General features: G+C 44.3%; 1 protein-coding gene across 2 annotated transcripts in view; it reads left to right on the top strand.

The window, feature by feature from the left end:
* tecta (tectorin alpha) overlaps positions 1 to 13,122 on the top strand; it is a 48,108-nt gene that overhangs the window by 21,839 nt on the left and 13,147 nt on the right. Inside the window, exons 16-20 of one of the 2 annotated variants that reach the window (XM_056236223.1) lie at positions 9,898 to 10,278; positions 10,965 to 11,251; positions 11,372 to 11,652; positions 12,227 to 12,337; positions 12,507 to 12,709. In XM_056236223.1, coding sequence (XP_056092198.1) covers positions 9,898 to 10,278; positions 10,965 to 11,251; positions 11,372 to 11,652; positions 12,227 to 12,337; positions 12,507 to 12,709 — 1,263 coding nt within the window. Of the gene's footprint in view, positions 1 to 9,897; positions 10,279 to 10,964; positions 11,252 to 11,371; positions 11,653 to 12,226; positions 12,338 to 12,506; positions 12,710 to 13,122 lie in introns of those variants that run through there. The other variant, XM_056236233.1, reaches the window with a different exon arrangement.

Here is a 13,122-nt window from a genome sequence, read left to right as displayed (position 1 = left end):
GGTCACTGACGCACACGAACAAAACCAGAAGCTTAACTTAGAAACTGAAACTAAACTGAATGCCGTTCTCTGCAAGCCAGGGCATGTCGCAACATGTCAGAAAAGGGGGCGTGGTCTGATCGGACACTCGCTGTACATGCTCTGTCCAGGTTCACATCACTTGATCCTTTTGCACAGCCGCCCCATAATTCACGGTGTGAATTATCTCCTGGAAAGGCTCAACTATCCACAGGAGCTGTTGTCGGGAGCATTATCCGGGATGGCCGGCAGCTCAATGAGCTTGGCCACCGGTCTGGTGTAGGTTCTCTCTTCCACCTGCACCTCAGCAGTCCTCACTTTACCATAGACACTCCTAATGGTCTTCGTGACTCGTCCCATGGGCCACAATGCACGAGGTAACCTTTGGTCAATTACCATCACCACTGTACCAACAGTGAGATTCTCTGTGTCCTTTACCCATTTCTGCCTTGACTGCAAGAAAGGTAAGTAGCTCCGTATGAAATGGGTCCAAAACTGGTCAGCTAACACCTGACTGTGCCGCGATCTTCTCCGACTGAGAATCTCAGACTCAGGGTACACTACTTGAGGAAGCGAAGAATCAGGCCGCCCCATGAGGAGGTAGTTGGGAGTTACGGGATCTGCATCGGCTACATCTGTCGACACGTAGCCCAGTGGCTTGGAGTTGAGGATTCCTTCTACCTCAATCAGAACTGTCTGCATGACTTCTTCGGTCACTGTCTGTGCTCCCAGAGTGACAGAGTGCAGCCTTAATGGATCTGACTTCCCGCTCCCAGGCTCCACCAAAGTGAGGTGCATTTGGTGGATTGAACTGGAAACGGATCTGGTGCTTAGCCAACTTGGTTTGCAGCTCTTCGCACATGGCCTCAAAACTTGCTTTGAGCTCGTGTGCCTCTCCGCGGAAGTTGGTCCCACAGTCAGAGAGAAGCTCGAAGGGAGTTCCCCGTCTAGCCACGAACCTTCTGAGTGACATGAGGAACAAGTCGGTATCCATGTTGGGCAGCACATCTAGGTGAATGCACCTGGTGGTCATACACTTAAAAACAATTCCCCATCTCTTTTCCGTACTCCGACCTCGCTTGACCTGGAATGGGCCAAAGCAATCTACTCCTGTTAAATAAAATGGAGGCTTCAGGAGGCGGAGACGACAAGGGGGCAGATCTGCCATCTTAGGAATAACAGGCTTTGCTCTCCATTTCTGGCACTCTGTGCAGGATCTCTGATGACGACGCACAGCTTCGCGGCCTTGGAGGATCCAAAACTTGCGTCGGAGCTCTGCGAAGACCCTCTCTGATCCAGAATGGAGTAACTTATCATATTGTCGTATGATAAGTTTGGTAATATGGTGCTTAGGTTCTAGCACAATTGGGTGTACGACATCTTCTTCCAGACAAGTAGAACGGCGCAACCTACCACCTACTCGGATAAGGCCCCTAGAGACGTCGTACTCTGGAGCAAGTGACAAGAGCCGACTGCTAGATGGAAGTGCTTTCCCTGTTTTCAGGCACTTAACTTCGTCTGGAAAGCTATCATATTGTGCTCTCTGAAGGATGCGGAGTTCTGCTTCTCCGTAGTCATCTGCACCGAGGGCGCTCGTCTGGAAGACCGCCCCTTGCAGTGACCTACTTGTTGCCTCAAGGAGATCTTCAAAGGTAGAGTAGTCTTCAGCGGCTGGGATCTCTGGAGCAGTAATGGCTGACATGAATCCACAGAACGCAGACCTCTTCATCTCTGTTTCATCTGGGACCTCCACGAAAGAATTTGTAGCTGGCCAACTCTCACGTGGTAGCCGGAGGAAGGCAGGACCTTGGCTGAACTGGTTTGGCTTGGCTAGGTTGGATAGTGTCATCCCTCTTGTGATAGGATCTGCAGGGTTATTCTGTGTGTCCACATACCTCCATGACCGGTGATCCGTCAGCTCCTGAATCTCAGATACACGAGTCCCTACAAATACCTTGTATCTGCAGGACTCTGACTGTATCCAGGTAAGTACTGTGGTAGAGTCAGACCACAGCACTGTGTCCCTCACCTGAAGGGTTAGCTCTCTCTGGATCATCTGGGCAAGCTGAGCTCCGGTAAGGGCGGCACAGAGCTCAAGCCGTGGCATTGACTGTTGTTTCTTCGGTGCCACTCTTGAACGTGCCAGCACAAAGGCTGCATGGACTTGGCCTTGAGGATCCTCACCACGTAGGCAAGCAACTGACCCATAGGCGGACTCTGATGCATCACAAAAGACGTGAAGCTCGAGGGTGATGGCACTTACATCCACGTCCAGTGGGAAATAACTCCGGGAGAGACTGACCGTTGGGAGCTGAGGGAGCTCTTCTTCCCATATAGTCCAGGCTTGCAGGAGGTCCACCGGTAAGTTTGGGTCGTCCCAGTCACGGTCTTTGGCCCACAGTCTCTGGACCAAAACTTTGGCCCTTGTGGTGAAGGGCAGGATATGACCTAGGGGATCATACTGGCTTGCTAGTATCTTATAGATATTTCGCATGGTGCTCTGGCTTGGGGCAACCGGGCGATGCCTGTAATGGAGTGTGCCCTCCATGAAGTGCCAACTGAGGCCTAGCGTCATTTCTTGAGCTTCACCATGCATCTCAGAAACCCATCTTTCACTGCTATCAGACTTGGCCTCCTTAGGCAGGTTGCAAATCACCTCTGGCTGGTTACTGGCCCACTGGCGAATTTCGAAGCCACCTGCAGCTAGAAGGGTTCTAAGCCTCATCACAAGGTTACTTGCTTCTACTACAGTGGGTAAACTCTGCAGGCAGTTATCGGCGTAGAAACACTGTTCTACACTGTGGCGGACATTTTCCCCTGGTTGACTTGACTCATTGACGTGTTTTTGGAGATTAAAGATCGCGCAGCAGGGACTGCACGTCGTCCCGAATGGCAAGACCTCCCACTGGTACACTGATGGTTGTTCGTCCGTCTTCAGATCCCTCCAAAGGAACCTCAACAAGGGCTTGTCTCTGTCCAGCAGGTGGACCTGGTGAAACATCCCTTTAATGTCTCCACTTACTGTGACTCGATGCTCTCTGAATCGTAGGAGGACTCCAAGGCGTGAGGGTCCCAAGGCTGGACCAGGAAGGAGGTAGTTATTCAGACTTTGTCTGCCAAGCTGGAAGCTGCAGTTAAAAACAATCCGTTCCTTGCCATTGTGCCTGACCATGTGGTGGGGCAGAAACCAAGACTCCTCTGATGAGTCCGCCTCGCAGGAGTCAATCTTGGTGACGTACCCAGCAATCTCCAGTTTCTTGATATCCTCCTGGTAGGTAGATGCACGCAGTGGGTCTTTGACTAACCTCTTCTCTGTGTTTCGCAGGTTCTTCATCACAACTTCCTTTGAAACTTGCAGCTTGGGCATGTTTGGGACTCGTAGAAGGGGTGTAGCGTACCGATGCACTCCGTTTACTTCTACACGGATGGTCTCGGCCTCTAATAGGTCCACTGAGTACTTGTCCTGTCTGGATCTGGTCACCAACCTCTCACTTTTGAAAGGCAGTGTATCTAACTGCCACAACCGTTCAACTTGACTGAACAGCTCAACGGAAGGGGAGGAAACTGTGGTGAACAAACACTGTGTGGTGGGAAGCTGTTGCTGCAGGTATTTTGTTGGGCCCTGGAGTGTCCAACCGAGATTAGTCTTTACTGCTGCAGGACCACCAGGGGGACCTAAATGCACTGGCTCAATCGGAACAATCAGATCAGCATTATCCGATCCAATCAGGAGGGTTGGCTGAGCTCCATCGATGGGTGGGATTGCCAGACCTCGTAGATGCCGATATCTTCTCTGGAGCTGGGTAACTGGGTAGCTGTACTGAGAAAGGCCTAAGTGTTCACCTGTGAATGCGCCTTGAATGGAGAACCTCTTTGTTGGTTGGGAAGCTGGAGTAATCGTAAATGACACACGTGAGCCTGACATTATCTTGATGTCTTGGCGGATAGTACGGAGTGTGAGGTCTTCTGCTTGACCCTGTACTCCCAGGCGTCGTGCTCAATTCAATTCAATTCAAATCACTTTATTCATCCCCAAGGGGCAATTTAAATGACACAAGGAATAGCATATATTCAACTACACACAGTACATCATTAATAGAAAATAAATAAATAGATAAAAAATAAAATAAAAAATAAAAATACATAGCATGTGATGGATCACGAATGATCCTACAGGCAGTCTTCAAGGTTCGCTGTTCACATAAGATGGGCAGAGCTCTCAGGGGGTGTCCAATAATTCTGGAACACACTTTAACAATTCGATGTAAACAGTTTGCTGCAGATGAAAGCAGGATGGTTCTCTCAGAGCCATCATCCAATTCTGCATAAGTGTCGAGCACTTTATCCTGGTATTGCAAATTGACTCCAACAATCTTTAACAGCACCTGGCTATATCTATTTGGCTGATCCAGGTAATGAGTCTCTGCTGTCGACATGATGGTGGGCTCGTTCTCACTCCTCTGGTTGACCTCATGTAGAACAGAAAGGTGCTTAGACTTACAAAGGCGACACGGTTTCTTGAGGTCACAGGTAGAGGCTAGGTGAGAACGTCCGCATCTCCAGCACCTTCTCTTGACTTTAATCCAGTCCACCATCTCTGCTTTGGTAAGCTTAGCAAAACTCTCACATTGGCTGAGGTAGTGTTCTGCCTTGCAGTAAGGGCCGTATATCTTACCCTTCACTTGGGTTCGGAAAGAATGAGCTGCTTGGGAGGGCGTGTCGGATGGATGGTTACTGGAACTGCCTGTCCCATGCATAACAGTAGTGATCTTAACCTTGGACTTCTGCTGCTTGAATTCTCTCCTGTCCCTCTCACTGTGAGCTTGAAGTGAGGGCTTAATGTCCAGGCATCTGACTTCTGCCTTCAGCCACTCTAAAAAGTCAGTGAGCGTTAGCTTCAATTTATCAGGGTCCTTCCTATACTGTTGACGACGAAATCGCTCCTGCTGGTGCTTGGGGAGCCTGCTTAGAAGGCGCTTCACATTTGAGCCACAGTGGAGTTCTTCATGGCCTTCACCTCTGAGAGCTTTCAGCATCCCGACAAGCGACTGCACTCTGATGGAGAACTCGTCGAGAGCCCTATCATCTCGGATGGGAGGTAGGCGTTCCATGTCCTCTATCTCCTTCAGCACAAACTGATATGGACGTCCATAGCGTTCATCCAGTGCTTTCAGAGCTTCAGAGTAGGGCATATTAGACTCTGCATGAGCTAACACAAGGCGATGTGCTTGTGTCACCTTGACATGCTTCAGCAATATGGCATACTTGTAATGCTCGGACTGAGAAGGATGAAGGAGAATGCTAAGGGAAAGGCGAAGCTCCACATATTGAGCTCTATCTTCCTTGGTGAAGTCAGGAAAAGTTGGGCCTTCTATATTGAGGGGTGTATGCTGATACCCGGTGGAGGGATAATGGGCCAACATCGCTGGGTTTCCTTGGTAGAAGGGTTGGGGTACATAAGGAGGCTGATGTATTGACTGGTGCACGGGTAGAGGCATCATCTGATCAATAGCTGGATTTACATGTAGCGATCTGGGAGGAGCCACATGTGGGAGATAGATATGAGGCTCAGGTGGCACCAGATGTGGATTTCCCAACTGAGGCTCTCTACTTTCCTTGTGCTGGCTGCCTGCGTTGGGCTTACAATTACCTGAAATGGGGTAGGACAAGAGTGAGCTATCTGATGAGACATTTCTTAAAAAGTCTACTGAATGTTTATATCCTTTGGAATGGCTGGGCTGAAGGTGAGCTGGTGGATAATGTTCAGTATCCTGCTTGATAGCCTGAATGTCATAGCGTGGATCGAGCGTGTGCTTAGGGGGTTGAATGACTCGGCTAAGAGGCGGAGGAAGTGTCATTTGTTCTAGCTGATGGGTAAGGTCTGCAGTTACGCTTGGCTGATCCTCAGTTCTGTGATGGTGGGGAGCAACGGCTGGGGAAGGCTGTGGTTCACCTCCTCTGTCTGGGTAGAGTTGGCGTACTGGGGTCTGATGTCGTGATGACCTCCTTGACCACTGAGCTGAGGTCTGAGGGGAATGGTGCTGCAGGAAAAACTCCAAAAGCTCTGTTTGTTCACTCTAATGCCGCGCTGTCTCCAAAGCCTGATGAACAATAGCTTCATTTGCATTCTGCATTGTGTCATTGAGGATATGCTTTTAGCAGGACTGAGTAGCTTCCTTTCCTCTTCGTGCCTGTGCATCTGCGCTAAGCTATGCTGGTCTGTATATTCGACTAAGAAATCATCCAGATATCTTGGGCGTTGCACTGAGCGTTTGGGGCGCACAGGTGAAACAGGGAGGCTGATTCCTTCTTTACTGGTTGCCATATCATTGACTGTTTATCTGGCTCGAAGGACCATAAATTGTAATGGGGCTCTACTGGTTATGAAAATTAGTCACCAATATGGGGTGTCTAGTCAGGACACGGAAGGCAGGAATACTTGTTGAAAGGTTTAATGTATACTTTGAAATACATATGCACAGGCACTATTTAGTATATACTTTACAGTGTAGGTGTGGTTCTAAAGAAAAAGAAATAAACATTGACGTTAACTAACATAACACAATTGAGGCTAATACTCTCCCTAGTCATTTAAATAAACAGTGCTAAACATGTCCTGAAATGTGAACTACAATAAGAATGCCATACAAGCTACACATACAACAGAGATAAAGGCTGTCACTAACTGTAAGCTCGACCATAAATAACTAATATTATATTAACTTGTCTATATAATATAATTGTAACTTACTTGTGGTCACTGACGCACACGAACACAACCAGAAGCTTAAAGGTGCCCTAGAATGTTTTTTTGTTTTTTTTTTATATAATGTTTCCTGGGTTACACTTATAATGTTAGTATGTTTTTTAGATAAAAAATAATCATAATTTAGAAATAAATGGCATTTTTCCCAGCCTGCTTTTAGCCTCTGATTTGAACACTCTGTTTGAAGGGGCGTGTCTGCTGTGGGATTCAGTGTAACCGCGGCCACTGCTGTGATTGGCTGACATGCTTGCATATGAAATAGCTACGCATTACATGTGAAACTCTCTCCCGAATACTTTTACTACTGCTATTATACGTTTTTACTATAACAGCTATCGAGATTAACGAATCGTGAGATGTTTTTAAAGTATTTAGATCTATTCCCATCACATAAAATGTTGCTGTGATGAGCATTGAGCAGATGACAGTGTGTTGATCGCGAGAATGAAGATCTTATCATTGCAAAGCAGTTTCTGCACTCTCTCTGCTTTCACCAATGCAAACACGATGATGTAAATACAGTAAGAGCTTCGTTGTGCAGTAACGTGCGTCATTGATTTCATAACGAGTTTGGCAAGTGTCCAGATAAACTTGCGCTGTGTGGAAAGATTGTTCTTTGATCGCTTTCTGTATATAATTTGTTCACAATTTAAATACGATTATTTTCATCCTACTAAAAGAAACGATGTGAAGCTGATATTTTAGTCACTGGCTTGACTTACTGATGCATAAACAGTATTGAACGATTTTGAGAGAAAGATTACCTGTCTGAACTTGAACAATTACACATCAGAAAGTGTTGCTTGGTAGCTCGATCCGAGGCCAGCTCTGTATTGGCCCAAGTTGAGGAAACAGTCGGTGAAATGTTTGGAAATTTCCAGAGAAAATAAAATTAACCCATTGTTTCTTCAGAAGGCTCAGATGAAGGAACTAAAAAATACTTTTGTGTTCATGTGTACATCCACACTGAGCAAATGCCATGCTTCGGCTGCGCAGTTCCGCCTGGCATTGAGGGCTGGCATTATGCAAATATTTGGAGGCGTACATATTAATGATCCCGACTATTGCGTCACAGTCGGTATTGTGTGGAGAACCGACCGTTTTTCAGGGGTGTTTTTCATAAACGTGAATTAAATGAGAACGCGAAAACAGTCCAGTTTGAGATTCACTCTATGTCATGTCCATGCACTGAACTCTTGTTATTTGACTATACCAAGGTAAATTCAATTTTAATTATAGGTCACCTTTAAAGAGCATATTGCAGGTAAAAAAAAGAATCTAAATTAATATATAACCTTGTATGAAAATACCATATGAAAAGTTAATGCAGGATTTAAAATGTTTTAAAACGACATAAGGGCACTAATTTAGTAGATAAAGTGAGCGTTTCTTGGACTGCTCGTAAAAACGGCTTTTTTTTCAAAATCGCGTCATTTTACGTCACGCTAGGGAGCCGCCGCCCTCAGCTCAGTGCAGAGTAGGCTGGCATTCAGTGAGAGCGGCCGTGAGTCAGTGTGTTTTCGGTAGTTTTTGTATTTTAATTTATCATCGTCATGGTAAATTATTGTTTGTGGAGGTTGCAAAAACTCCGGCCTGTCAGGAAATCGAGTCCACAGGTTTCCATAACAAGAAAAGGGACGGTGTTGTATATCTTTCGTGCCTCGTGCGGTTTGTGCAGGTGAACAGACGGGATTTCTCTTCCGCATCGGCTTCGCGGTCGTGTGTAGCGTTCACTTCAGATCGGAGGATTATCATCCTGGCGATATGATGGAGTTCAACATGGGATGCCGAAGCAAGAATATTGATCGTCTAATACTGTACCAATGGCATGAAATAGTGTGATATAGGTAGTCATGCACTAAATAGATGCAACTTGTAATTGAAAAACAAAATTACTCAGGTTGTTTAAATATTCAAATCTTTAATTTTCTGTTTATGTTATAACCCAGGTGAAAAATATGTATTAAAATGTACTTGGGTATGTTTTTAGTACAATAGAAATATACTCAAGTATAGTTTTTATACATTTAATAGTATAAATCTACCCTAAAAATACTAATGTCTGCTGGCCTGATATACGATGGTAATAATCTGTACAATATTGTGAGCACAGTGTATATCGTTAGCGAACGTGTATATCTATATAAGCACGTCGTCTCTCACCAAGACACCTGTCCTGTTCTCCACTGGTTCTCACACCACAACTCATGGTGTCTCTGACCGTTCTGTCTGACATTAGTCCTGGCCTGTCCTGCTCTCTCGGCAGCATAGCAGGCTCATAACAGGCTCATAATTGTATGGCTGTGGTCCGTCATACGAGTAAGTACTTCCTCAGCGTCCGAAATGTCATTGCGATCCATTGTTTTCCTGTTGTTTGAATCGACCGCTCTCCCGCCCGTTACGTCACGCCCGCCACGCCCATTTTCAGACGCGGAAGTAAAATTTTCTCACAGAAACGACTCCAGAAGCTTCTGTAGCGTATTTATAAGTATATTTTAAAGAAAATCTAGTTCCTACATTATTTTTCTATACTCGTTGGGTCCTCTAACCTGCAATATGCCCTTTAACTTAGAAACTGAAACTAAACTGAATGCCGTTCTCTGCAAGCCAGGGCATGTCGCAACATGTCAGAAAGGGGGGCGTGGTCTGATCAAACACTCGCTGTACATGCTCCGTCCAGGTTCACATCACTTGATCCTTTTGCACAGTATCCAATCATTTTATCTGAGAAGCAAATTTACATAAGACATCAAAACCTGTTTTTGTCAAAATATTTTGTTGTTACATTGCCATTTTTTCATGTTCAAGCTAAAAAATTTTTTTTAATTTTATCATCTTTTCTTATATCAAGAAATAAATAATAATTTGGAATTTTATTATTAATCGATCATACTGCATATAACAGTGAATTTAAGACACTGAATTTAGTATACCTTAGCAACCAGACACTATATCCAAGCACTGTGGTGTCAACTTTTGTATGGGTAGCCTAAACTTACATGTTTTTCAGAAATGTACAAAAGAAAAAACCTAGCATTGCTCTTTTGCTTTTTGTTGGATACAAAACCAATAAATGTTTTACTTGTTTCTGATCTATTTACTCTGTCTCTCAGCCTAAGCAATTGTTCTGGAACAGTGACTGCACTAAACGCTGTCAGTGTATTGGACGGAATCTGATTCAGTGTGACCCAAGGCGATGTAAATCAGAGGAGGAATGCGTTCTACGTCATGGTGTGCGAGGATGCTTTGCCCGACGTAACCAGCTCTGTGTGGCATCAGGGGGTGGCGTCTTCCGTACTTTCGATGGTGCCTCTCTTCGTTTACCTGCCTCATGCTCCTTTGTTCTTTCAACTATCTGTCACAAGCTGCCCGAGTTATCTTTTCAGCTCATTGCCAATTTTGACAAGTGGAGTACACCCAACCTAACCACCATCTCCCATGCTTACCTCTACATCAACGAGGAGAACATTCTCATCTCGGGAAACACGGTCAAGGTAGGAACACAAAAAATGTACTGCACATGATGTACAGTATGGGACAGGAAATCACTCAGGTGAAGTGGTTTACTATTTCCTAGGAGAATTTAAAGAAAAATAAAACAGGTATTTTAAAATGATACTTTAGAACAGAGCTCCAACCCTAATAAAACACACCTGAACAAGCTAATCATGGTCTTTAGGATTACTAAAACGTTATCCATCTTAATTTTAACGTAAGAGCTGGCGCAGCCATTTTAAATTGAATGTGTCTGGCTTCTGGTGTCATCCGCTTCCAGTTATTTTATCTGTACAAAACAGCTTTTTTTTTTTATAACAGTATTTCTTACTATAATATTTCATGTATTGACATAAATATAAACACTGTAGCACAAATTGTTTTACAGTTTACTGCACTTTGTTATTCTTCTTGTTATTTACCTATAGCCGCTAATGAATCGGAAGTCTTGCACATTCACTAAAAAAAGTTTACTTCCATGTTACAAAACAAGGTGGAAAGGCAGTTGAGTTTGATCAGGGTTGTAACTACACTCTACAGGTAGTAAACTACGGTATGCCTTAGAGGATGAGTTGTTGTGAGATTTTTTTGTGCCTTTTTTTATAGGTTGACTATGAAATTATAATATAATGCTACGTTAGATGTTTCCAAGCTAAATGCTGAGTGTTTTTCTCTTTTAACTTAGGTAAATGGTACGCCCGTGTCCGTACCTTTTGTCACAGGTCTAATGACACGAGTATCCACATCAGAAGGATTCCTAGTGATTGACACTCCTCAGGACATCCAGGTGCGTTATAACCGATTCAACACCCTCAGCATTATGATGGGCCCACGGCTGCAGAACAAGGTGTGTGGACTGTGTGGGAACTTTAACGGGGACCCTAATGATGATTATATCACCTCTCGTGGAAAACCTGCCGTCAGCTCACTGGAGCTCGCTCAGAGCTGGAAAACCAACGGCATGCAGAACAGGTTAGCAAGAAAAAGTTGTGCTGTTATATTTATTTACCACTAATTATTAATAAATGTCATCTTGTCCTCTTTTCGTTGCCACTCATTTTCTATCCTTTATTGCTTGACTCTTGCCTATAGTTGTGATGAGACACAGTATGTGGCCCTGGCTCAGTCCTGTGATAATACAGCAGTGTCAGAGCTCCAGGGGGAGGACAACTGTCTGAAACTCACAGATTTGAAAGGTTTCTTCCAGCCCTGCCATGGCCTGCTGGACCCTCACCCCTTCTACCAGTCCTGCTACATGGACGGCTGCTACAACCACCGCAAGGCCCAGGTGTGCGGCTCTATGGCAGCCTACGCTGAGGCCTGCCGCTCTTTCGGCACACTTACCACCAAATGGATCGCCCTGGAAAACTGCTGTAAGGGGACGCTGCCACCTACAGGATAAGAAGGAGAAGTGTAGGAAGTGAAAGACAGCAAAGTTCAGGGTGATTGGGACATTTTTTGCCATTGAGATGACTTGGAAAAAGTGTCCCAATCAACCGGAATTCACTGGAATTGTCATTTTTAGAATTTTATTTGGATCTGAAAAGGAAATGTATATTTTTCATTAAACATTTGCACACAAAAAAAATCGTTTTTAATTTGCACTTACAGCTGGAAAGTTTACAACTATGTTGTAACTCTCAGTAGACACAATTTTTTGTTTGTTTGTTTGATGCTTACAAGACTATCAGAATTTTTTTTTATGAAATAGCAGGTGAATATATGGATTTGTTAATGAACTCTACTCTCCGTGTGTGTGTGTGTGTGTGTGTGTGTGTGTGTGTGTGTGTGTGTGTGTGTGTGTGTGTGTGTGTGTGTGTGTGTGTGTGTGTGTGTGCGTGTACGTGTACGTGTACGTGTACTTGTGCGTGTTTGTGTGTGTGTGTGTGTGTGTGTGTGTGTGTGTGTGTTTCTGTGTGCTAACTTTGTAACTGGACCTGTCTTTAGCAGAATGGATCTATGACCCCTGTGCAGGAGAGATCTGCTCTAACAACACATGTGAGCAGGAGAATGGAGGAGATCTGTGTGGCTGCCCTGAGCTCCCTAGCACTGAAATTAGTGAGTAAAACAAATCATATTGTAAAGGAAATAAATAAAAATCCATTTGTTAATTATTATTATTCACACTTAAACCCTATGTATTAAACCCAGGCACATAAACCATCCTGCACAAATATTGAGGAAACATTTAAAAGACAATACAGAACATCTTGTTCTTGTGATGTAGGTGAGGATGACATTATCCAGGCAGAGGTGACCTGTAAACATGCTCAGATGGAGGTCTCTATCTCTAAGTGCCGTCTGTTCCAGTTGGGCTTTGAGAGGGAGGATGTACGAATTAACGACCAGCACTGCGCTGGTATCGAGGGAGAGGATTTCATCTCTTTCCATATCAACAATACCAAGGGACATTGTGGCTCTATTGTACAGGTGAACAAATCTCTCATTAACAACTGGTCAAGAGCAGTCTCAGTTTAGACAGTCTTAGTTGTTCCTCTTGCAAGAGAATGGAAAGTACTGGTCCTGGTAAAGAAAATTGTCTGTTCCATTCACATCCATCTCCATACATGTGAATACAAGCAAAGAAGTTCAAGTTTGGATCAAATTTGTATAAAGAAAAATAAAATTTGAGCAATAGCTTAGACCAGCAAACCAGCTTTAGTTAAATATATATTTCAGCAAGGTTAAAGGCTTAGTTAAAGGCTGTGCAAAAAAGCTTTTTTCGGCCTACAATTTAAATAGTTTTTATGTAGATCCTATATGCTATCTTGCACTGAGTTCAATGAATAGTTTCCATCCAATATGGTGGAAATTAATCAATTTTTTCAGTGCTGAAAAGTATC

Source organism: Rhinichthys klamathensis, unplaced genomic scaffold (assembly GCF_029890125.1).
Source record: "Rhinichthys klamathensis goyatoka isolate OS25496 unplaced genomic scaffold, OSU_Roscu_1.1 h1tg000019l_1, whole genome shotgun sequence".
NCBI classification, from domain to species: Eukaryota; Metazoa; Chordata; class Actinopteri; order Cypriniformes; family Leuciscidae; genus Rhinichthys; species Rhinichthys klamathensis.
Note: the sequence above shows the minus strand (reverse complement) of the source record. Positions and strands in the feature narration are given on the sequence as shown.